Source organism: Cyanistes caeruleus, unplaced genomic scaffold (genome assembly GCF_971803275.1).
Source record: "Cyanistes caeruleus unplaced genomic scaffold, bCyaCae1.hap1.1 HAP1_SCAFFOLD_102, whole genome shotgun sequence".
Taxonomy (NCBI): domain Eukaryota; kingdom Metazoa; phylum Chordata; class Aves; order Passeriformes; family Paridae; genus Cyanistes; species Cyanistes caeruleus.
Window position 1 is genome coordinate 834,820 of NW_028255904.1, and position 23,888 is coordinate 858,707.

Genomic DNA, 23,888 nt, shown 5'->3' on the forward strand with positions numbered 1-23,888 from the left:
ACAACTCCACACCTTCAAACCAATGAACAATAAACCAAGGGATTTCTATGGTGTCAGAGTGTATAAATTTAGAAAAATCTAGTCAAACTCGTGTGTCATGGAATGATTTTCTCTGCACACCCAGCCTAAGTGTGCATGAAATTATTCCTGTTGCACATTCTGGCCAGAATCAAGTAATGCCTTATTTTTCTAAAGACATTGTTGAATAGTTTTTGCTTTTCTCAGTTTCAGTGAAAGGATTACACCGTTAGAGCAATTTTTTGTAATAATTTTACTTCTATATTGTCGGTTCTGTTTGGGCCACTGGTGTGAGAATCAGTTTTAGTCCTAGGAGAATGAAAAGATAACACTTGATTGCTTTCTCATTTTTGTTTTATATTTGTACTTGACTCTTAGTCATGACAAAATGATGGTATGAGTTTTTTGATGTTCCCCTTTAAGCTGCACTTTGAAAACTAGAAGAGCTTTAAAGTTGGTGCTTTAACACATAAACAATTATTAGAATATTGTTTAACGAAAAATAAATAGCAGATCTGTGGGGGACCACGTGTGAGTCAGGGGATGTCTGCCCTGGAAGAGAAGCTTTGTTCCAGGCAGCCAGGAGAGGAGCTTTAGAAATGCAAATTAACACTGATGAGACAAAGCCTGCACAATGGACCAGGGGTTTCCTGGCTGCAGGAGGAATTGGGCTGATTCCAGGAAGAAAAAACAGAGGCAATGAGTGAATCTGCTTGGAGATAGGGACAGGGACTTGTACATAAGGGAACAAAGGGAGAAACCATCAGTTTCAGAAAATGTTACTAATTGACAAAGACTGCTGCTCAGACCAACTCCCAATACATTTCTGAACTTCCAGAAGAACAAACACTTCACAGAGCCACGAATATCGGATGTTATACAAAAAGGACATGCAGCAGGCGGATCGGGAAGGCTGAACCTTCCAAGCACCTCCGCCAGTGTTGGGCAAAGGGACAGGGACATGCGGCCGGGAAAATCAGGACAAAAACGAGGCCGCGTCCTCCAAGAACTGGAGAGAGCGCACGGCAAATGCCCCATGGCCTCTCCCTTTGGGCAGCAATAAAGTCACTCGCACACCGCTCCTCTGGCTCCTTGGGCCACACAAACCTCTGGCGCCGGGAATTTTCCCGCCCGGCCCCGGGCCCAGCGCAGCCACCTCCGGCCTCCCGACACGAAGCGGGACGAGCCAGCGCTGCTCCGCCACCGCCTCCTGCCGAGGCCCCAGCGGCAAGGAGACCGCGGGCAGCCGCTCCCGCAGCGCCCTCAGCCCAGGGCCAACACGGGCCGGCCACGGCACAAGCCACCCGCCACAGCCCCCTGCCGCCCCCTCCCGGGCCCGCAGCGAGCCCCTAGCCTCCGCAGAACCGAGCGCGGCTCCCACCTGCGATGGCCGGGGCCGCCTCCGAGCTCCGCCGCCGCCTCACCGGGCTCCGGCCGCTGCTGCCGCCGCTGCCGGGCCCGCACAGACGCTCCGGCAATGGCGGCTCTCCTGCCCCACGGCCGCCCTGGGGGCGCCAGCGGGGCCGGGCTTGTCCCCCCTCTGCCCAATCAGCGCGCACCAGAGCCACGAGTGACGGCAGCAGCAGCCAATCGCAGCCAGCGGCGGGCTCTGCACACGGCACAGCCCCGCCCCGCGCTCTCAGGGCCCGCCCCGGGCTGCGTGAGGGGAAAGGCGGGGATGAGGAACAGCCCTGGAACGGGCCGGGCCCGAGCCGCCATTGAGCTCCCAACACAAACAAAGTTCTCCGCAGCTCCCGGCTCACCTTGCCCAGCCCTGGCTGCTGGGTGCCTCCGGCTCAGCGGGAAGCCCTGGAGCCTCATGCACGTCTAATTAGGAGCATCAGTGCATCGCTTTGATTTCCCCCAAAAAAGGGAACCCGCCCTCCAAACCCCTTTGGCTGAGTAGAGGAGAGGAGAGATTTCTTGCAGAAAACTCCCAAAAATACGAAAACCAAAGCGAAGTGAGCCAGGACCTCCCAGCAGCGCCTCTCTGCCGTCCCAGCTGAAGCCCTCGCTGGCTGCTCCAGGCTGGAGCGGCACACTGGGAGCACTGGGAAGGGGCCCCGGCTCGGGGCGCAGCCCCCGGGGCAGCCCCACGGCCCCCACGGCAGCTCCAAGGCTCCGCCAGCCGGGATGGAACGTGGGACGGGGAGCAGGGGAAGGGACGGGGATACCGGAGCCGAGGGAATACGAGGGTCACCGGGGGCACTTCACGAGCATTTAACGCAAAAGATAAAATCATAAGGGAGACAAAAGCAACAGCACCTGTAGCACCATAGCACAGGGCCACACAAGGACATGTCCCACTGCTGTGGGGTGATGCTAGCCCGAGTCCAGGCACCCACCACAGCTGCTCTCTCACTGCCCTCCACAGCCACACAGGGAGAGAAAATTTAACCAAGGGTTCATGAGTTAAGGACCCGGGAGCATTTCCTCATCAAATGAAGTCATGGATAAAACAGGAGATTTGACTTGAATTTATTGCCAATAAGCTCAGAGCAGGAGAATAAGAAGACCCTTAAAAGCACCTTCCTTCCACCCCTCCCTCCTTCCAGCTCTGCATCCTAACCTGGCAGTGCAGGGATACAGGGAATGGAGGCATGGTCAGTTCATCTCCCGGGGCTTTTCCTGCTCTTCAAGGACAGGAGTCGTTCCCCTGCTGCACTCTGGGATCTCTCCCACCAGAGAGGTCTCCAGGAACTTCTCCAACCTGAGTCCATTCCATGGGGAGCAGCCCCCTCACAGTGCTGCAGCATGGGTCATTCTGCCACGGGGTCAGACCTTCCAGGACAGGCGGCTCCAGCAGGGGCCCCTCTGTCCACAGGTGTCCCCCGGGGTCACAGCCTCATCTCAGGCATTCCACTGCTCGGGCATGGGCTTCTCCAGGGGCTTTGGGTGTATCTCTGCATCCCAGTGAATCTCCAGGGGCAGTCAATCTGCAATTCCCATTGTTCCTCTGTGTTCTGATGGATATTCCTGCCTTTGTGTTTACCCAGGTGCCCACAGGGAGTCAGGAAGATCTGTTTGGTCAAGGTTGAGCTCTGTGAGAAGCTCTTCCCACACTGGGGACACTCATAGGGCCTCTCCCCAGTGTGGATGTGCCGGTGCCTGATGAGGGTGCAGTTTTGTGAAGCCCTTCCCACAGTCAGGGCAGCGGAAGGGCCTCTCCTCTGTGTGAATCCACTGATGTTTGATGAGACTTGAGCTCCTTGGAAATCTCTTCCCACACTCAGGATGCACTGGTGTGCCCCGAGGTTGGAGCTCCAGCTGAAGCCCTCTCCACACTCCCCACACGTGTAGGGCTTTTCCCCTGTGTGGATCAGATTGGACATCTCAATGAAGCTCTTACCACATTCCCCACACTCACTGGGGCATTCTCCTGTGTGGATGTTCTGGTGCCAGATCAGGTGGGAGCTGCGACTGAAGCTCTTCCCACATTCCAAGCACTTTCCAGGCTTATCCCCTGTGTGGATCCTACGGTGGTTAATCAGGACAGAGATCTTCCTGAACCTCTTCCCACACTCCCCACACTCCTAGGGGCTCTCCCCAGTGTGAATCACCTGGTGCCAGATCAGATGGGAGCTGTTCTTGAAGCCCTTCCCACACTCCCCACACTCCCAGAGCCATTTCCCAGGGTGGATCCTTTGGTGTTTCCTCCACTTGAAGCTCCAGCTGAAGCTCTTCCCACATTCCAAGCATTTGTGGGGCTTCTCCCTGCCATGAGCTCTCTCCCCCAGCTCTGAGCTCCGGCAGGATCTCCAGATGCCTTCCTGGCACAGGGGGGATCTTTCCTCCTTGCAGCTCCCTGGGCTGGGTTTGCAGCCCCTCCTCATGCAGGATCTCTGGGGATTTTCCTCCTCTTCCTCCATCTGGCCATGGCTTGGGAATGACAAATCCTGATTTGGGGGTAAACAAAGTGGGAGTGCCTTGAAGTAGAGGCTCCTCCTGCCTAAGTCCATGTCTCGAGCTCAGCAGGAGTCTTGTGTCCATGATAATCTCCAAAATATCAAGATTCAGCCTCAAAAAAAGTCTCCCAGGATTTCCCCATCTCTTGTCTTTCCTATTTGGGATTCCAGAGGTTTCCCTTCCCTGGGATGATGGGGGTCCAAGGGCTTCAGGGGTTCCCCCTTCTCTGGGGTCCTCCTTAGCGATGATCCAGAGGCTTTTGGGGGTCCATGGGGTCCCTTCTCCCCTGATCTCTGCTTTGAGATCCCAGGAATCCCAGGAGTGTCTCCTCTCAGGCTCCCACCTCTCCAAGCTGCCAGGGTCCCCCAGCTCCGGGATCGCCCCTCTCTGCTCTCCCCATTCTGGGGGTCCCAGGGGTTCCTCTCCTCTGCTCTCCCAGGGGTCCCCAGGACCAATGTCCTCCCCAGCCAATACTGGGCAATGGCCACGTGGACCCCAAAGATCTCCCAAGGGGCTCAGCTTTGGGGTCCTGCAAGATCCAAACCTACACACACAGAGGATAAAAACCTCCCAGGGACACCAGACAATATTTGGGGCTCAATTCCACAATCTGCAAGTTCCAAACACACTCCAATAAAAAGACCCTCTCAGGGACCCCCTGACAGATTTGGGACCAGCTCCCCCTCCCTGCTCACCTGCAGGATGAGGTGGGGGCGATGGGCCCGTGGCCGGGGGTGCTGCGGACACAGGGGGCACTGGAACCTCCAGCTTCTCCTTCTATTCCTGTTCCTGCTCCTCCTTTTCCTTTCTCCCTCCTCCTGCTCCTCCTCCTTCCTAATCCCACCTCCTCCCCAGTTCCTGCTTTCTGTATATTTACAGTGAAGAACCTTGCTTGTTTTTAGAACTAGAACAAAGATTCCAGATGGAACAAGCCTTGCTGGTTTTATTCAGCAGTATCAGTGACTACAGGTCGTGTTTGCTTTGGTTTGGTGCTGTCCTCGTTCCTCCTCAGTGCTCAGACTGGGCTATGGGGTGTCCTTGTTTGCTGCATTTTCAGAGTTCCTCTTGGATCCTTTGGGCAATAGGCCGTGCCCTGGGAGGATTCTTTGTGCTCCTTTGTGACACAGGAGAAGCTTCCAGGTGGTTTTTGCGTGAGCGGCTGCTGTGGTGTCACAGGAGCGTTGCCACGTCCCCGTGGTGTTCCCGTTGCTGTGGGACACGGAGGCCTCAGTGTCCAGAGCGGCTCTGGGCGCCTGCTCTTTGCCAGAGGATCCTCCTGCCCGAGGCATTCTCAGCAGCCAGCCCAGCCCCTGACGGGTGTCCTTCTGTGCTTGCAGGGGTACAGTCTGCAGACGTGTGCAGCGCAGCCAAAATGATGCAGCAAGTGGTTGCTGCAGTTGGCACTCTGTTCTCTGTGGCTTATTCGGGGTATTTTTTAACCCACTTGGCACGTAAGTTGAGGTTTTCCCTCGGTGCAGCCTCTGTGGCTTTGGGCTTGCTGTGTGCTTTCTGTTCTTCCACTGGAACGGAGTTGACTCTGTAACCAAATTGCCCTGAGGACAGGGTTGGTTTGGGAGAGCTCCTGCCAGAAGCTGCAGCTGAAAAAGGGGGTGTCTGCAGCCAGCGGGGCGTGCACAGCATTTGCAATGAGGCCTGGGGGGGTTCTGTTCCCTCAAGCGGGGAGTCTGTGGCAGCGGAGCCTGGAACTCCCTCCGTTTGCTGCTCCAGCCAAGAGCTGACACAGCCCAGTATTTTGTGCTGCTCTCTTGCTTGCTGTGTGAAGGGCCTGTGGCTCCTGGAGGGATGCTGTGAAAGCAAAATGCTCTCTCGGGCTTGCCTTGCTCATTTCCCACCACAGGCAGTTTTTTCCTAACAACATCTGGTTCACGTTCCCTCTCCCGTTGCAGGGCACCTCACGCGTGGATCCCCAGCAGCTCCTCCTTCGGTGAGTGGCAAAGGAAGCTTTGGTGTTCAGAATTGTGCAGCAAGTTGTGAGCTCGGCGTGTGGCAGCCGAGTGCCAGCCTGGGAGGCTGAAGGGAAGTTCCTGTCAGTGTCTTTGCAGCAGCAGCAGCAGCAAAGAGATCCCTGGCAGTTTTCTCTGTTTCTGCTGAAGAGCTTTTGAAGAGCTGCAGGACTGGTTTTGCAGGCAGAAGATTGCTTGCTGGCTTTAGCCATGGTGGAATATGGAATTCCCAACAATAAGTGGCAATGTCGGCTTTAGCCCATTGTTAGTTTGAACAGCTCTGAACCCTATTTCTGCTTAGTGCAGCTGGATGTGTAGCTGAGGATAAAGAAGGTGATAACTGAGATAGAACTTCCCGTCCCTCACGCTCCCGTCTGTCCACAGGGCACCAAAGCAGCATCAGCACCTCCTCTGGCTCCCTCTGCTTGCCAAGAGGAGGCCAAAGAGGAGGAAGAGAGCAGTGAACTTCCCGCTGTTCTGGGAGACGAGGGCGAACACCCCGCGGTTTGGGAAAACAACGGCAAGGCTCCCGCGGTGTGGGACAAGGACAGTGGACATCTCCCGGTGGGGGATGAGGACGGTGGATGTCCCCTGGTGTGGGATGAGCATGGCCAAGCTCCCATGGCGTGTGACGAGGATGACAGCAATCTCCCGGTGTGGGATGAGGACAGAGAACATCCTGTGGCTTGGGAAGAGGAGGGTGAACCAGCAGCATTTTGGGAAGAGGATGAGGAACCTGCACTGATTTGGGAAGAGGATGAGGAACCTCCCTCTGCTCCTGAAGAGGACACCGAAGCTCCCTGTGCTGCAGGATCCTGGGCTGAACATTCTGACAGCAGCACAGCCCTGCAGCCAGAGGGGAGCGGGGAGTGGAGCCTGATGCAGCTGAGTACGTCTGCTCTGTTCCTGTGTGCCAGAGCAGGGTGCTGTGTGTGTGTCTCAGCATCAGCTGCACCCAGGGTTGCTCTGCAGCTGAATGGCACAGGGTCATTTATTGTCCTTCCCCAGCTGAGAGCAAGGGGCTCCCGGCCCCAGGGAGTGGGGCTGCATTCTGGCTCTCATCTGAGAGGGAGCATCTTCCACCTGGTTTCTTTCAGGGAACACGGTGAGCGTGGGGGAGCCTGCCGAGAAATACCTGGAACTGGAGCAGATTGGCCAAGGGTAAGGGCAAGGCAGTTACTTCTGCACAAGCAGGGCCCAGGTATTTTGCTGGTGCAGGATGCAGTGAGAAGTCAGGAGAGCTCCAAACCCCTTCAGACACTGGGGTACGATGCTGCTGCCTCTCAGTGCTGATCAGAATTGATAACTGTGGTCAGAAGGCACCTTGCATGGCAGAGGGCTGGTGGCTGCTGTGCTGTTGTTTGAAGGGTGGATGCACTCGGGTGTTTTGTGAATGCTGCAGGCAGCAGAGATCTCCTGTCTGGGCTGGCTTTCACTGCCAGGGCCTGAAGCGCTGCTTCTTTCTTCTCTGCTGTTTTGTCTCCAGGGCTTTTGGAACCGTTTCCAAAGGACTCGACAGGGCCACGGGAGGAGAGGTCAGTGTCAACACGCCCAGCACGTCTGGCAGCTCTCGAGGGCTTTCCCCTCTGCTGGGAGCTGTGGCTGGAGCTGTGGGGCCCAGCAGAGCTTTCCTGCACAGGCTGCTCCTCTGAAGGCAGAGCAGGGTCAGCCTGCAGAGCACAGCTGGGACAGACTTGGTCCTTCTCAAGTGCCCAAAGGAAGGCAAGGAGGGCAGCGGTGTCTGTCAGAGCAGGACACACTGGCCTGGTCTTCATGTCTAAAAGTGTGAATGCATCAGCTGCTGGAGACTGAGGCCCAATTTACCTTCATCCCAGCCTCGGACAGGAACACTATTTAACAGTTTTATCATCCTGAGTTTCATCAGGATACCTCAAGGCCTAATTAAGGAGAGATCCTGCTTGGGCTCAGTTTGGGGTTTTAGTCCTACTGAAGCTGTCCCCACAGAGCCAGGGAGAGAAATGAGAAGATGGATGTGCAGAGCAAAGCTCTCTCTTAAACCTCCAGCTGTGTTTGGGTGTGGTGTCAATGGCAGCTGGGACAGGGATTATCTGAGCAATGGATGTGCACGTTTGCTTTGTTGTGCTATCCCAAACAGGGCAGGGACATTTGAAATCCTGGCCAAATGCCATAGAATTGCTAAAGGGTTCCCAGCTGTTTTGCTCTGTGTGCACAGAAACAGAATTACCTCCTGCTTGCAAAATGTGTTGGAATAATAATCCTAAGAGTGCTGAGGCCACTTGAGAAGACTGTAGGTGCAGAGAATGTTGTTAGAGCTTGGAGGCTGACAGCTGAGGGAGCATTTCTGCAGAGCTTACAGAGCCAAATGTCTCTGGCCATGAGTCCTGTAACAGCCCCAGCGAGCAGAGCAATGGGCTGTGGGAATGGCACTTGCTGAGCTCTGGTGTCCCATCCCAAGGCAGTTTGGCACAGCCCGGCTCGCTCGCTCCAAAAAGACTCGCTCCGTGTTTGCTGTGGCCTCCTGCCACAGACTGCTCCAGTTAAAGGTCTGCAATGTCCCTTCAGGTGGCCATCAAGAAAATGAGTCTCAGAGGGCAGAACAGGGAACGAGCTGTGAATGAGGTCGTGGTCCTGAAGGACAAGAAGAACCCCAACATTGTCAACTCTCTGGACAGGTGAGTGCTTCAGGTCTTTTCCCATGCACGGGCCCTGCGTTCATCTTTCCTGGCATCCCCAGTCTGTAGCCTGTTCTGAAAATGCCTGACCCGGCCATATCTTCCCAGAACAACAGCCTGGCACTTCACTCCTTCCATGTGCTTTTGTTGCTTTGCTTTGCCTTTTTCTTCAAGTTGACCCCATTTGCTGTGTTTTACAGCAAGTGCTGATAAACCCTGGTAGAAATTATTTTCCTTGGCTTCTTCTTCCCAGCCCTTTCCCATTGCTGCAGGTGCCAGGAAAACCAGGTTCTTGTTTCCAGAAATGCCTCATTTTCCCATTTTTCAATGGCCTTGCCTATTTCTGAAGGGACTTTGTGCAAGGTTTTCCAAGCATTTGACTGCTTTTGCCCCAAGTGCTGCACGGCCTCCTCCCCTGGATAACTCTGGAAGTTGTGTTGCCTTTTTCCGGAGGGAATGGTGGAACTGATGAGTTCAGATGCTGAAGCAGCTGGGGGCAAGTGTTGTGGTTCCACATTGAGCTGGGCTGTTGCTAAAGTGCATTTTTCACCTGCTTGCCATCTAAGGCCTCTCCTTTCTCCCGGGTGCCTCCTTCTCCTTTAGCCTGGGCAGATTCCAAGGCCTGTGCAGCCTGGCAGGAATGTCTCTCCATCTGATTCTGTCCTCATTGATAAGTGACCTGGGAACAAAACTCCACTCTGGGCTTTTCCCTGGGGGAATTGAGCAATGCACATTCATCTCTGTGCCATTGTTCTCCTCTTCCAGCTTCCTTGTTGATGGAGATCTCTGGCTAGTGATGGAATACATGGATGGAGGAACTTTGCAGGACATTGTCAGACAGACACGCATGGCTGAAGGAGAGATGGCAGCTGTCAGTCAGGAGGTGAGGGATCCTGCTTGTGCTTCCCATGGCTGGGACACCATGGTCCTTCCAAAGAGGCTGTGAGAGCAGAGTGGCTCCATGCTCAGGCCTTTGTTTCTGTGTTGTTTTTATGAGCTGGAGAGGAAAGAGCCTCTGAAGTGAATGGCCTGCAAATATCACTGCATTTCTACTCTGTTCTTGTCTTCTTTCCTGCTGTTGTGGTACTCTTTGTCTTTTTTGGATCTGATTTGCTGCTCTCAGCTTCGCCTTGAACCTTTTGCCTGGAGTTTGTCTGCCCTGCACTCCTGGGCTGTCACAGCAAAGTTGCTGCTGGCAGAATTCTAAACTGTCCTTTCTTGTGTGATATATTCCGGCCTCTGATTTTTTCCCTCGTGTTTCTTGTTGTCTCTCAGTGTCTGCAGGGCCTGGATTTCCTCCATTCCAACCGGGTGATCCACAGAGATCTGAAGAGCTCCAACATCCTTCTGGGAATGGACGGCTCTGTCAAGCTGGGTGGGTGTTCCTGGCCAGGCACGGCGCTCCCGGGGTGCGGCTGTGGGGCTGCTTCCCAGTGAGGGCCAGAGCCCCACAAGTGCTGCTGGTGGCACTGCCCGGCCCCTGCTGCCAGCTGAGAGCGGCTGCCCCGTGCAGAGAGCTCAGGAGAGGAGCAGGCTGTCAGGAGTGCCTTTGCTCTGGGAATGGCCCTCCCAGAGGGGCAGGAGTTGCAATCTAAAGCTTCAAAGGAAATCAGTAAAAGCCAAGCATGAAAGCTGAGGGCTTCTTTAAGGGTCCAGTTCCATCTTTCCTTGGCTACAGCCCTGAGGACATTTCCAGCTGGATTCAGCACTGCATTCCCAGACTGAGAGTGGGGAATCTTTGTGCTTGGTTTCCTCATTGCAGCTGCCTTTGACAGTGCTTGTTTCTGTCCTCAGCTGATTTTGGCCTCTGTGCTCAGCTCAGCCCTGAGCAGGACCAGTGCAGCTCCATGGTGGGCACTGCTCACTGGATGGCCCCAGAAGTTGTGACCAGTTCTCCTTACGGCCCCAAGGTGGACATCTGGTCCTTTGGCATTGTGACCATCGAGATGGTGGAAGGAGAACCTCCTTACTTCCAGCAAACGGGGGCCATGGTAAGAGGCAAATTCTCCAGGCTTTGCAGAGGCCTGTGAGCACAGGGTGACCCTGCACTGGGAGGAGCAGCTGGAGGTTTCTGCACATCGCAAAGGGAATTCCCACAGCACCTGAGCCTGAACACAGACAAATATTCTGCAGTCTCCAGCAACAATTTGCTTTGGCATTTAAGTTGTTGCAGCTCTTGTGAGGATCACCCAAATACATGAAGCAAGTGCATCAGCTCTAATGTTGTCTTGTAGAAAACCCCAAACCAACCCCAACACCCACACCCAAACCCAACAAGATTTCTGGAGGAGTTTCTAAAAGAGGTTTTGTGAGATGAACTCCCCCTGGCTCTTCTCACTGGGAAACTTGTCTAAAACATGAAGATGATTGTTTAACATCCCCACACTCTAACATATTTCTTTCCTTCCTTTTACTTTCTCTGTGTCACCAGGCCTGAGCTTTCAGCCACACAAACCTGCTGTTCCTTGCCTGGCAGTTTCTGGCATGGGGCAACAGGAATGCTTTTACTTGAGGGTCAGTGGCACTGCAGAGATGCATTTGATGTAAGAATCCCTTGAAATAACACAGGCAGACCACACTAACTCTTGAAAATGGCCTGTAAAGCTGGCGTCTGTATTTGGAGAAGCAAAATGGGCTATTTCTGATGGAGGTTCCTGCTGACAAAGTCAGCCAATGCAGTCGGCTCTGAAGGCAAGATCATTTGGATGTTGCAATGTCTGTGGCTGCACCAGGGTTTGGGTTTTTTGGCTGGCCCAGAAGAATGAGCTGTGAGCAGCAGCATCTGTGCCAGGGAGGAAAGTGCCCGGGGAGCTGGGGCAGAGAAAGCGGGCTGGATGTGAGCACGTGTGGGTGTGGAGGAAGCTGTCAGAGCGCTGTGTTTGCTTTTCCTGCAGGCCCGCGCTCTGATCCGGCAGAACGGGAGCCCGCAGCTGCAGGAGCCCAGGCGCCTGTCGGCTCTGCTGCGGGACTTCCTCGAGTGCAGCCTGGAGCCGGACGAGGAGCGGCGCTTCTCTGCCCAGGAGCTGCTGCAGGTGAATGCCAAGCGGCTGCGGGGGAAACGGCAGCGCCAGGGAGGGCTTTTCTTGTGGGGCCCCCCTCCCATCATCTCCAGTCCCGCTGCTTTTCACACGCAAAGCCAGCAGAATCCTCGCCTGCTTTGGCTTGGCAGGCTCCTGTCGAGCTCATCTGGAGCTGGTGCCCCGCCACGAGCGGGGACATCTTCAAGCACATCAGGTGGCTCAGAGCCCTGCCTGACCTGAGCCTGGATGTTTCCAGGGAGGAGCCACCTCCCACATCTCTGGGCTCCCTCTCTCAGTGTTTCCCCACTCTCCTGCTAGAGCAATTCTTCTTTACATCTAATCTGAGCCTGCTTCCCTCTCTTGACTTTCAAACCATTCCCCTTTGTCCCGTTGCAACAGAGCCTGTGAGGAACTTGAGTCTGGAAAGTAACAGTTCATTTCTTTCTTTTTTATCCCTTGGGCAGCACCCATTTTTGTCATCAGCCAAGCCTCTCTCCAGCCTGACCCCTCTGATCACTGCAGCAAAGCAACTGAGGGAGCAGCGCAGGAGGAGATGAAGCCCTTGACGAGAGCTTTTCGTTGTAGTAGTTAGGACAAGTAGTTAGTTATGTTAGTTAACACTGTTAGTTAGTTAGAGTAGGTTAGGACAGCCTGTTTGTTATGGCAGTTATTTGAATAAAATCTCTGTTAAACCTCAATCCCTTGAGGTGTCCTGTCCTTCTCCCGCTGTGACTCAGCTGCCCGGAGCACTGCGAGGGGAGAGCGGGCCCAGCCTCGCCCAGAGCTGAGCCCCAGCAGAGCCTGGCAGAGCCCAGAGCAGCCTCGGCATCTGCAGAGTCAGCCTGGAAGGAGGCGCTTGGAGCCTTCTGGGCTGCAGCCGGCTCTTGCTTACAAACTGTGTGCGCTGGAAAATGCCTCTGGTTCTGCGGGAGGGCAGAAGGGGCCCAGGGAAGGCCCAAGTGCTCCATGCAAGGGAAAAACCTGCCCTGTGTTTGTGAGAAATAACTATGTTGTTGTTGCCCTTTGCTATTATGTGCTGGCTTTTGCAAATTATTATAATCACAACGATTTTGATATAGCACAGTTTGTAATCACTTTTAACTGCTTTTGATATAGTAGTGTTATAAATGACTTTCAAATTTCCAAACAATCAAATTTAATTAATTGATAACATAGCTTAATAAATTGGATACAAAATAATAAAAGAATAGAATTTAGTAAAAAAGAGATACAATTTAGTAGATATATTCAGATACATATTTATATATATATATGTGAATATAATTGGCCAGTGGTTACAAATGCTTAAGGCATAAGCAAAACCGACTGGGGTGTGGGGGGTTCTTCTCACCTCACCTCACGTACGAAACAAAGCACTTCAAGCTAAACTTATATACTGTATGCTTATACATATTCATTAATGTTTCCCATAAGTTTCCTCCTTTTTCTGATTTTACTGACCGTTTATTTTCTAAACTACATCCTGTACCTTAATTTTGACGTGTAACATCTGCAAAGGGGTACATCTGCTTTGTAACACTAATTCTTGATCGTTTCTAATGATAACTTTAGTAACAGTTGCAATTTAAGTAGCACGAATCAATTCCATTTATTACACTGGGAATGGGGAACCCCTGCACTTCCATTTCCGGGCAAACCCCCCTTCCTGGGCACAGAGACCCCCTTGAACTTTCATTTCGGGGCACTGGGAACCCTGGAACTCCCTTACCCACCCCCAAAAACCCCTGCACCCCCTTATCTGGAACCTGGAATCCCCTGAACACCCATTCTCGGGAATGGAAACCTCCCAGAACCCCCATTTCTGGGCACCAGAACCCCCATGAACCTCCATTTTCAGGCACCGGGACCCCTTGAACCCCAGAACAGAGGAAGGGATCCCCCTGAACTCCCATTCCGCTGCAGCAGGACCCCCGTGCACCCCTGTATCCAGGACTGGAACCCTCCCAAACCCCCCATCCTCACACCCTGGGACCCCCCTGCAGCCAAGCCAGGCTGTTACCCCCCTGCTTTGTTGGTATAACCCAAAGTTATCTCCTCCCCTGCCCTGCCTATCATTGTATCCCAACCCCTTTTTCCAGCACCTTCCCTATCAATCTTGTCCACCCTGCCCCTTGTTCCCAAATGTCCCCTGTCAATCCTGCCTTATGCCAACCCCCTGCTTGGACGTCCCCTTTGGAAATCCCCTAATCCACAGCACCCCATTGGTCCATGTGTCCTATTCCCCTCCCCAGGATATCCCTCACTGGTTGAAATTGTATCCACCCCTGGGCCCTCCCCATATATAAATTGCTGTACGCTTGTGTTCTGTGTCTTTTGTCCCTGGACCCTTGGGAGACTAAACCTTTCTCTGAACCCCAATATAAAAGACCTTCCCCCCATTCTTGCCTCCACACTGTGTCTGACAGCTGTTAAGTGCTGTAGAGCATTGCTCTAAGCCACATCTCGGGTCATCCTGCTCCTGAGGTGTGTTCCACTCCTGGCGTGGAGCTGAGGAAGAGCTGACCGGCCTTGGCACCATTTCACACCCAGCTGATCCCAGTGTGTCCCCACTCTCTCCCAGGGCCCTCCAGCGTGTCCATCTCGCTGGTGCCCTTGAGCTGGAGCCAGCAGCTCCTGGTGCTGCTGGATACTCCCCCGGCAATGCGGGCTCAGCTCCAGCTGCCAGGTGGAGCACGTCAGCCTGGAGCACCCCCTGAGCCGGCACTGGGGCACGGCCCGGCCCCCACAGCGTCGGGGACAGAAGGGGAGGCACTGGGGGGGCCCAGAGGGGGACTGGGCTGTGCTGGGAGGAACTGGGAGGGAGTTTGAGATAGTCTGGTTTAAACTGGGGAAGGGATTGAGGTGCTTAGGATGGCTGGGAAGGGGTTTGAAGGATGTTGGGGAGGGTGGGATGGGTTTCTGGGGGTCCTGGTGGACACTGGGAGGGAGTTTGGGGGTGCTGGGTGTCACTGGGAGGGATTTGAGTGAGCCTGGAGGGACTGGAAGGAGATTGGGCATTGGAAAACAGGGATTAGGATGAGGTTGGTTGTGCTGGGAAGAGACTGGAAGGAGTCTTGATGAGTCCTGGTGGGGCTGGGAAGGGACTGGGAGAGGGTCTGGGGGTCCTGGGGAAGTGGGGAGAAATTGGGAGGGGGCTGAGGGATCCTGAGAGGAACAGGAGGGACTCTGCTGGGTCCTGAGGAGGCTGGGAAGAGACTGGCAGTGATTTACCAAAATAGTGATACTGATCTGGTATCAACACCAATCTGTTAATGGACAAAAAAACCTCTCCAACAGTTTAAAGTTACAAAGTGGATGTTTAATCACAGCACTGGGTGAGTGTGGGACTCACGCCTTAATATGCACTGCAAGTTCACAAAAGATTCCAGTGTTTATTTATTTACAGAAGTCTTAAAATATCTAAAATACTAATACATATTAATACTAATGCATATGCATAATGCTAACACTTCCCATTCCCCAGGTTTGATTAAAATGCACGGTAATGATTTAAAAAGTCATTATGCCTGCATGGTGGGCTCCTTAATTTGAGGAGGGGGTCATTTTGGCATGTAGTGGTCATCAAGAGATGAAGGAAAACCGTTCTTCCTCACTCTCACCTTTCTACCTTTACAATGGTTGACATTACAAATAACATTTGGTACAATTCCAATTTCCTTCCTTGTGACTTTTAAATGGGTTTCCAGATGTAAGGTCTGTGATCTTCCTGAACCCGTTTATCAGTTTCTCTTTTCACATTATAAGCACAGCTGACCAAACATACAATGACAAGTAATTTTTTACCTAAGTTCAAGATTCATGAACTCAAATCCTGCTTCTCATTTAAATCATTAACTCTAACTAGTTCCAGCAAGGCCTATCTCTAGCCATAATCTCTAATTTTTCTCTAATTCTTAATTGTTTAAAATTAGTGACTCCAAAAGAGGTTTCAGAGGGTCCTGCGTGGGCTGGGAGAGACTGGGAGGGTCCTTGGAAAGGCTTGGGATGTCTGTGAGAGGTTTTGGGGGTCCTGACCCTGGCAGTTGCCCCAGGGATGCGTGAAATGCCACCCGCAGCAAGATGCTGACGGGGACCGGGGGCTCCACGTTGGCCTTCATCTTCCTGGCACTGGGGCTCGGCTTCTGCCTGTGCAGGAAGGTGAGGTGGGGTCACGGGGGTCGTGTCCTCCCTCCCCACAGAGTGTGTGTGCTCCCCTCTGGGCCCCCAAGCCCGGTGTCACCCCCTTTTCTCTGCCCACACAGCTCCTGAGGCAAAAGGTTCTTGAAGATTCAAAGTCAACAATTCCCACTGTCATTCTGTATCCTGTTGGATTTTCATTCCCCTGCTTTCATCCAGGTGCCCATAGGGAGCCAGGAAGATGTGGAGCCTCCCAGCCAGGTGTCTTCCCAACACGCATCACCAGGACCACGGATCACCAGGGCTCTGCCCAACGGGGGTCACTGGGGATCATCCAACGCCCATCCTCCCATGGGTGATGAAGCTGGAGCAGCGCACGAAGCTCTTCCCGCACTCGGGGCACTCGCAGGGCTTCCCTTACTGGTGACTCCGTTGGTGTCAAGGTTGAGCTGGTGGAGAAGCTCTTCCCACACTGGGGACACTCGTAGGGCCTCTCCCCAGTGTGGATGCGCCGGTGGACGGTGAGGTGGCCGTTGTACTGGAAGCTCTTCCCGCAGTCGGGGCAGCGGAAGGGCCTCTCGTCTGTGTGAATCCGCTCATGTTTGAGAACATCAGAGCTGCGCTGAAATGTCTTCCCACACTCGGGACACTCGAAGGGCCTCTCCCCAGTGTGGATGAGCTGGTGTGCCCTCAGGTAGGAGCTCCACCCAAAGCTCTTCCCACATTCCAAGCAGGTGTAGGGCCGTTCCCCTGTGTGGATCACCTGGTGTGTCATCAGGTTAAGATGTGTTGGTGAAGCTCTTCCCGCATTTCCCACACTCGTAGGGCTTTTCCCCAGTGTGAATCACCTGGTGCTGGATCAGTTGGGAGCTCCACCTGAAACCCTTCCCACATTCCAAGCACTTGTGGGGCTTTTCCTCCAGCTCTGAGCTCCGGCTGGATCTCTGGCCGTGTTCCTGGCACTGGGGGGATCTTTCCTCCTCGGAGCTCCCTGGACTGGATTTGCAGACCCTCCTTGTGCGGCATCTCTGGGGCTTTTTCTTCTCTTCCATCTCAACATAGTTTGGTGTTGAAAGACCCCCGAGCTGTTCACCAGTCTTAACAGAAGTAATTGTGAATGCCGTTTATTTCTATTATTAACACACCTTTTATAGGGTTCTACAGGGTCTGCGGGCAGAGCAAGTTACTATTGGCTAACACACATAGGTTTACATTCTTATCCTTGTACACAAGGATATTGTTTTGCTTTACTCTCTCTTCTGCAGGCAAGTTTCAAGGATTTCAGCCCTTAATATCACGACTTATTTCAAAGACTGGTTTGTGCAGACAGGCCTTTACTAATATATAAAATATAGCAACAATTCCCCCTTTCACTTTTTGCACAAACCAGGCTTTGGATGTGACTCATTCTATAGTTTCATGAAGCCAAGATAACACACAACTTAGACTTTCATCCCCATTAACATTATAAGTAAAGTCCGTCCCCCTTCTAGCACAAGAGACCTCAACCATCCAGTGATGCCCCAGCTGGAGAACCAACTTCCAATGGGGTCACTATCTTCTTTCAGGGCATGTAACCCACCCTGTAGCTGCTGCAGTTGCCCATGGATGGAAACGGAATGATCAGTAAGATTCAGACAGCACATGCCTTCAAACTCCCCACAACCATGTCCTTGTGCTAAGAGCAAAAAGTCAATTGTGGCTCGATTTTGTAATACTGCATGACATACACTACTCACATCAGCTGAAAGCTCACTTAACATTGTGGATGTTAAGTTCAATTTTTTCTTAGTCTAACAAGCGAGCCTTTTTAGAGTTGCTAAGCTTTAATTCATTCAGGCTTCACTTTGACTGACTGATGTTTTTTATTTTATCAACTACATTCAGCAATTGGTGTAAGCTTGGATGGAAACAAAGTAAGTTTCCCAAAATAACAGAGTTTTCTATGTGGATTAGCAGGAATCTCATTCCATGCTCTATCTCCACAGATTAGGAATATGGAACTAATTAATCGCTTTGGTAATTGTTCTGTGAGATTGCACCACTAATAAAGGCTTTACTTACAATGGTAGTAACGAGATCAGCTACAGGGTTGTCTGCAGCCCAGTGCTGCATTACTTTGTTAGAATGACGTTTTGTCGGGGGTTCAAACATTATCCATCCACCTGAGGTATGGGTGGAACCTAACAAATCTAATTCTTCTGGGGGGCCCTATGGTAACATTGAGAACTTTGATAATTTTTGCTTGCCAGCAGGCTTCAAGTTGTCTTAATGTGAAGCCAACAGTGCAATTGCACTCTTGCAACATTGCAAATTGATTCAGTCAAGTCTCATTTCTAACTAAACCTTTAAATGCTGCTTGAGGATCCCATTCAGGGACTCCTATGAGACAGGTGTGAAAGGATCTCCAGGTGTGGCTAGGCTCACACACATTGACCTTTGGCCAGTTCAGTGTGCCAGAGTGACCCATATGTTCTGTCACTTTTGGATGTTAGTTAGCAGACAGTTGGTCAGGACTATACACAACACAATTACCATAAGCAGTTTGTTCCATGTAAATGACACCATACTTGCAAACTCACATCTAAACTTTAATGTTAAATGAACTTTCAAAGATGCTTACACTACCTCTTGAAGGGGGGAAATGCTTATACTTTATACTAATATAACAATTACTACACAGGCTAAACTCTTAATCTTAAACTATTATCTAACTACTTTTACCACACATGCTCTGGTATATATGTAGTCTAAGTGTGGAAGCAATTTGCTGAAAGGGTAAACACACAACTACAATTTGCTTTATATACAACTAGATAGAGTCTCTACACTTTTCTTAGATCTTCTACAGAATTTCCTTCACAAACAGACTATGATTTAACACGATTCAGTCTTGGAACGTTCACTGCTCCCATGATGTCAGCTGGCAGCTGATCGGTGACTGAGGGCTTTGATGTTCAGGTTGTTCTTCACATCCTTCTAAATCTTAAAACAAAAGATAACTGAAAAATTGGTAGAGACACAACATCATAATAACAACATAAAATTTCTGTTGGTAAACTGTCTGTGTAGTGTTCAGACACAACTGTGTCCTGACAGCTCCACTTCTGATCCATGTCTGGAGTACCAAGGCTGTGTGGTGACTTCTCTGTTCACTGGATCTCGTGTGTTCAGAGGCACACAGTCTGGTCAGATGGACAAGTGACCTTTTTGAACCTGCCAACAAAACACAGACACTTCTCTCCTTGAAGTTAATGAATTACACTAATCAAAATGCTTTTAGGATATCAATTTTCCCCGTTTTCTTAAAAAAAAAATAAAAATGAGATGTACTTCTGTTATAAACATCAACATCAACACAAACCCATATATACAATTAGTAAGAACCTATAGCAGTTAAAAATCAATTAAATCATAAACATTATTAATAAGATATGTAATATAAAACTACTATTAATTACTAAAACACTGCACCAGCATCCCATAGTTAGCAAACCAACAGAAACAAAAAATCATCAGTGAAGGATTGGATAACCACCTCCGGAAATGATTCTCCAAGCCCACTTCAAAATTGATCCAGCTGTCATATTAATAGGGTCAAATTGCTGAGTCAAAAAGTGACTCAAATACTGATTTGGTACAGAAAACATCTGGATCTGCTGGCAAACATTCTGTCCAGGTAAAGTCAAGGCTTGGCCAGGGCCTGGCTTTAAACTGGAAAGATGCCTCTTAACTCATTTCTAAAACAAGGTTCTCAATAGCAGCAGCTAGGAGATGCTTACAGCACAGCAAACTGTTAAAATGCATTTGTACAAAGCAAATGATCAGAAGCCTCAGGTACCAGACCAATTAAACCATGGAGCAGTTGGTTTAATCTGAAGCCTCTCCCATGGCAGCTGTGCCTCAGCAATGGTACATCTTCTTAAAATTCTGGAAACACTGAAAAATAAGAAAGCTATAACAAACAAAACTGCAGAGATTGCAACAACCAATAGAACTCCCAATGAAGTCAAGGGTGTCACAGACTGCATTCCCTTCTATCCACAAGCAGGTGTTCATCAGTGTTCTGTCACAGCTTTCTCAGTTGTGGCTATCTTCATCTCTCTAGGAAAATAAATATAATTTGCAGTTTAGACAAGTATCTCCAATAAAACATAAACAATTTAAATTAAACAATATTTAAACCTAACAATAATGATTTATGACAAAAGGAAGTAACAAACTTAACCTTAAAAGAATATCTAAGTTATAAAACTTAACTTAAAAACATTCAAGCCTAAATATAATAAAACTTGACTATTCTTAATTCTATTAACACTTAATCTATATTAAATAAAAACATAACTTAATCTTATTCTGTTACTACAAAGAGGCAACTAAAAGTTTGATATATACCTTTTAAACACAATATAACAGTAACATGGATTCACTATAAAGATTATAAAAACATAACAAATCCATCACAATACTATGTCATCTAGCTTTGAGAATAACCCACAATAACTGCAAATGGTACTAAAAATACTTATTCATAATAGGAATTTGCCTTGCTTAAATTGGTTAGGATTTTAAAGTGCAGTTTTTCTAGAGAAAAACCACAACAACACAGGATTTGGCAAGTTGCCATTCAGCTTTTGTAGCACTTTTCAGAAACATTAAGTCTAATTCTTAAACTAAAATCCAAAATCCAAATTGGTATATATGCAGTTATATGTGTTTTATATAACAAAAGGACTCACATTAAAGTTACCTTATTAAAATTGTGGGAAAAACAAGCAAATGGGTAATATATACTTTAACTTAACTTTGTCTTGTACAGTAAAGTTCTCTTAACTAATTATTTTTTTTTTAAACCGCAAATCTCTTTTGTAGATAACATTAATTGGAAGGTTTTCTTGGAAGCTGTAAATCATACCATATTTTAACCTTAGGTTTTAAAACTAATTATTGCAAGGTAACTTCTGTTAATATTCACCTTAAACACCTTTTTTTTTAAAAAAGGGGCCTTCTTAAACTTTCAAAGAAACACAATAATTTCTCCAGTAAAACTCTAAAAAACTGCAACTGCATAAATTCATAATTACTTAAAACACAAAATTAACTCTAACAGGGTATATAAAAACATTTTTAAAAACCAATGAATCATGACTTTTTAACAAACTGGGTACTATCCTGGTGCTTTTTCTTAGAGAGGGAGCCGGGGGGTGGACTGCCCGCCCTGCTGCTGCTCTCTGCTGCTGTTATCTTTCTTCACATTCTCCACATACTCTTGAAGAAAAAAAAAACCAAAAAAACACCTCACAAAGTTAACTTTAACACATACAGTTGTTTCTCTCAATCTCTCTTGTTCACTGATAGAGGAAAAAAGGGGCACAATTTTTACAAAAGCAAGCGATGTTACACGAAAAGTCTCTCACGGCCAGGTGCTAACAGCGGCGATCATTGCAGCTTATCAACTTCTAATTACAGTGATGAAGTTTGAATTAGATACCATATAGTTTGTGACTTTTTGGCTATTTTGTCTCTTTTTGAAGCTGTCTGAGCCACCTGTTTCTGCTCAGCGGTTTCTGTAATTGTTCAGAGTGGCCTTGGAAATTTTCCTGCACTGCTTCTGCCCCAGGGGTGCCCCCGCTCTCTGCGCACACCTCAGTGCTCCCCCATGTCCCCCTGGTTCGGGTGGAAACCAATCTAAATTTGGATTCTTTTCTTCCAGAGTAGCAAAGTTGGAACTTAAATATGATTGTAGTGTTAAGAGTGACTCCAAAAGTGAAGCAAATAGTTCAGGATATATCACATCCTGCCGTAACTGAACAGATTCTGTTCGTTGTTTCAGCGTTTGCTGTGGAATTTCTTTCTCATTATTTCCTTCTCTCTGACTCTCCCTCCCTCTTTCCATGGGCAGCATAGACAGGAGTGTTTGCCCAGCAGTGGGAGGCAAAGGCGTGAGCATACCCATAAGCAAGAAGTCCAGGGAGCTCCTTGCGCAAATCAAAACCCTTAACCTGTGGCTTTTCTAAAAAGCAGGTAAATAAATCATGTGCTGCTTGCCTTTCCATCTTACCGTCAGCGCTGTTGCAGCCCTACAAGGTTTGGCAGCACGTTACGGCCAGGACTCTCCTCTGAGGTCGCCTGGGGCGCGGCACCGTTGCTTTTCGCCGTCCTTGCTGCGGAGGACCCGTCCCCTGTCGCCGACTCCCGTGGCCTTCGCTTTTTAATGTCCCAAAGGTCCCAAAGGTCCCAAGGGTCCCATTTGTTCGGGCGCCATTTGATGAGTTCGGCGGGAGACAAGCAACACTCAATATGAATGATCAGCAAGTCTCATTTATTGGCAACTCCAAACTCCCTATATAACATCAATAATTAGGCTCACACATTGTGCAAAAGCAAGCTCATTATTGGATATTTCATTTAAGGACAACTCCACCTAGTTCCACCTTCTTGTGGTCATTCATCTGTGCTGAATCCACATTCTTCTGATCACAGTGTCCTGTTCTCAGTTCACAGTTATCAGTAAGGTCTTTCTGACATTGCAACATCTCATACCAACTACACTCTACTGTTGTTTAATTCTTTCTCAGCTAATTGCTGCATGGGAACACGAACTTTGTTAGCTAGCCACTCTTTCACACTGCAGAGCTTCGGGAGCCTCCCGGGAAGCACCAGCCATGAAGATTCCAGTGGGCTCAGCTGCTACCTGCAGGGGTACTGGGTGTGGCCCGTTGTGACTCAGCGGTGCTAAGAGACCCCTGTGACATCAGAGAGCCCCACCACAACTCAGGGTGTGTAAGCGGCGCAGAACCCTGAGGTGCCCAGTCCCGTGAGAGCCACTCTTGCAGAAGGAAGCAGCTCCCGGGATCCATTCGCGCTTCAGGATCTCAGAGATGGAGGAGAACAAGGCAAAACCCAAATGCTCCCAGCCACCCAGCCCCCTGCCCAGCTGGGGGCAAGACCAGGCCCTCAGCGGGCACTTGGTGGGGGCAGTGGGTGGCTCAGCCTGGCCACAGTCAGGCACTGAGGAGAAGGAGGGGCCCTTGGTCATCACGGAAGAGAAGAACCCTGACGTGGATGACGAGCCTTCCCAGTGGGGAGACCTTCGGGCCCAAGAGCCTCGCCTCTACGGAGCAGGGAGTCACCAAGAGTTGCAGCAGGGGAAGGTGGCTGTGAGAGTGCCCTGGGGAGATGTGGCACAGCAACACCTCCACCAGTGGCAACAAAGGGTGACAGTCAAGGAGCTGCCCCAAGGGGAGAAGGAGGTGAGTGCCCTAAAGCTGTCCCAGCAAGGGGAAGGAAGTGCGAACAGCCAGGAGAACCAGACACATTCTCCTGCCCCCAGTGAGGAGATGCCATCAGCAGGGGTACAGAGCTCAGGCCCTGCCCCTCACAGCACCTGCTGCTCCCCCAGCCTGCCGGGAGCCCAGAGCCCCAGTGAGCAGCAGGCTGTCGCTGAGGGGAGGTCACTCCTAGCAGAGGAAGGGAGTGAGGAGGGGACCCCAGCTGAGTATGATGAAGACTGGGAACAATACACCCAGAGTGAGTCTTCCCAGGAGTGCCAAGCAGAGCCAGAGCTGTCCCAGGAAGAGGTCAGCAGCTGCCAGGACTGGTACGACTCGGAAGAGTGCAGCGAACTGGGCCATGGAGACTTCCTGGACGGGGACTCCAGCAGCCTAGACGATTCCACCGAGGAAGACAACAGCAGCACACAGGACAGCTATGAATATGTGAGCATCCTCAGCTTTGGGATCACCCCCCTGCCACAGGAGGAGGACAGCTTGGACAAAGTCAGCGTCCTCGAGCTGTGTGAAGCAGAAAGCAGGGCCCAAAGCCTGGCAGCTCTTGCGGCAGACGGGCTGCCAGTGCCTGTCCCTCGGGAGGCCTGGCTTGAGGTCCAGGCACCGGAGTCACTCCGTGCCTCACTTTCCTCCCTGCACGGCCAAGCCTCCATGGCCCAGCAGGGGCCTGAGGCAGGGCCTCAGAGCCTGGGGCCTGCCCTGCACAGCCTCGAGGTCCCCGAGGCCCTCAGGCAGCAGCCGTCTCCCTCCAGCAAACGGCCCGGCTTCCTCAGGCGGGCACGGCGGGCGCTGCGGGCGCTGTTCCGCTGGCCCTGCTGGGCACCACAGCCACAGGAGTAGCGCCGGTGCCAGGCTTACAGATGGCCGCTGGCCCAGGGCCCCAGGGAGCCACACCTTGCC

At 50.8% G+C, this 23,888-nt stretch overlaps 2 protein-coding genes and 1 long non-coding RNA gene across 3 annotated transcripts; 2 read left to right on the forward strand and 1 right to left on the reverse strand.

Annotated features, from left to right (window-relative positions):
* The first annotated feature begins 4,771 nt into the window (after positions 1–4,771).
* Positions 4,772–7,153, forward strand: LOC147646313 (uncharacterized). Its single transcript, XM_086873656.1, has 4 exons — positions 4,772–5,375; positions 5,832–5,869; positions 6,273–6,777; positions 6,986–7,153. Exons 1-4 carry the CDS (start codon positions 4,847–4,849, stop codon positions 7,051–7,053), a joined length of 1,140 nt encoding a protein of 379 aa, XP_086729782.1. The 5' UTR covers positions 4,772–4,846; the 3' UTR covers positions 7,054–7,153.
* Positions 7,131–12,155, forward strand: LOC147646314 (serine/threonine-protein kinase PAK 3-like). The gene is made up of 7 exons (XM_086873660.1): positions 7,131–7,423; positions 8,433–8,542; positions 9,308–9,425; positions 9,818–9,917; positions 10,337–10,533; positions 11,437–11,574; positions 12,027–12,155. The coding sequence occupies exons 1-7, from the start codon at positions 7,217–7,219 to the stop codon at positions 12,117–12,119; spliced, it is 963 nt and encodes a 320-aa protein (XP_086729786.1). The 5' UTR covers positions 7,131–7,216; the 3' UTR covers positions 12,120–12,155.
* Positions 12,156–14,859: 2,704 nt separating this feature from the next.
* Positions 14,860–22,378, reverse strand: LOC147646315 (uncharacterized). Its single transcript, XR_015281912.1, has 3 exons — positions 22,124–22,378; positions 21,761–22,042; positions 14,860–20,967 (listed from the first exon to the last, which is right to left on the reverse strand). It is a non-coding gene; the product is annotated as an uncharacterized LOC147646315 (long non-coding RNA).
* Between the last annotated feature and the right edge of the window lie 1,510 nt (positions 22,379–23,888).

What these genes read in the sequence shown, in the direction of transcription:
- LOC147646313 (XM_086873656.1), top strand. Translation starts at nt 4,847, where the DNA reads ATGGAACAAGCCTTGCTGGTTTTATTCAGCAGTATCAGTGACTACAGG. An exon ending in TTTTTTAACCCACTTGGCAC is followed by an intron (nt 5,376 to 5,831) that starts GTAAGTTGAGGT and finishes CTCCCGTTGCAG; the next exon opens with GGCACCTCACGCGTGGATCC. An exon ending in GTGGAGCCTGATGCAGCTGA is followed by an intron (nt 6,778 to 6,985) that starts GTACGTCTGCTC and finishes GGTTTCTTTCAG; the next exon opens with GGAACACGGTGAGCGTGGGG.
- LOC147646314 (XM_086873660.1), top strand. Translation starts at nt 7,217, where the DNA reads ATGGCAGAGGGCTGGTGGCTGCTGTGCTGTTGTTTGAAGGGTGGATGC. An exon ending in ACAGGGCCACGGGAGGAGAG is followed by an intron (nt 7,424 to 8,432) that starts GTCAGTGTCAAC and finishes ATGTCCCTTCAG; the next exon opens with GTGGCCATCAAGAAAATGAG. An exon ending in CTGCCCAGGAGCTGCTGCAG is followed by an intron (nt 11,575 to 12,026) that starts GTGAATGCCAAG and finishes TCCCTTGGGCAG; the next exon opens with CACCCATTTTTGTCATCAGC.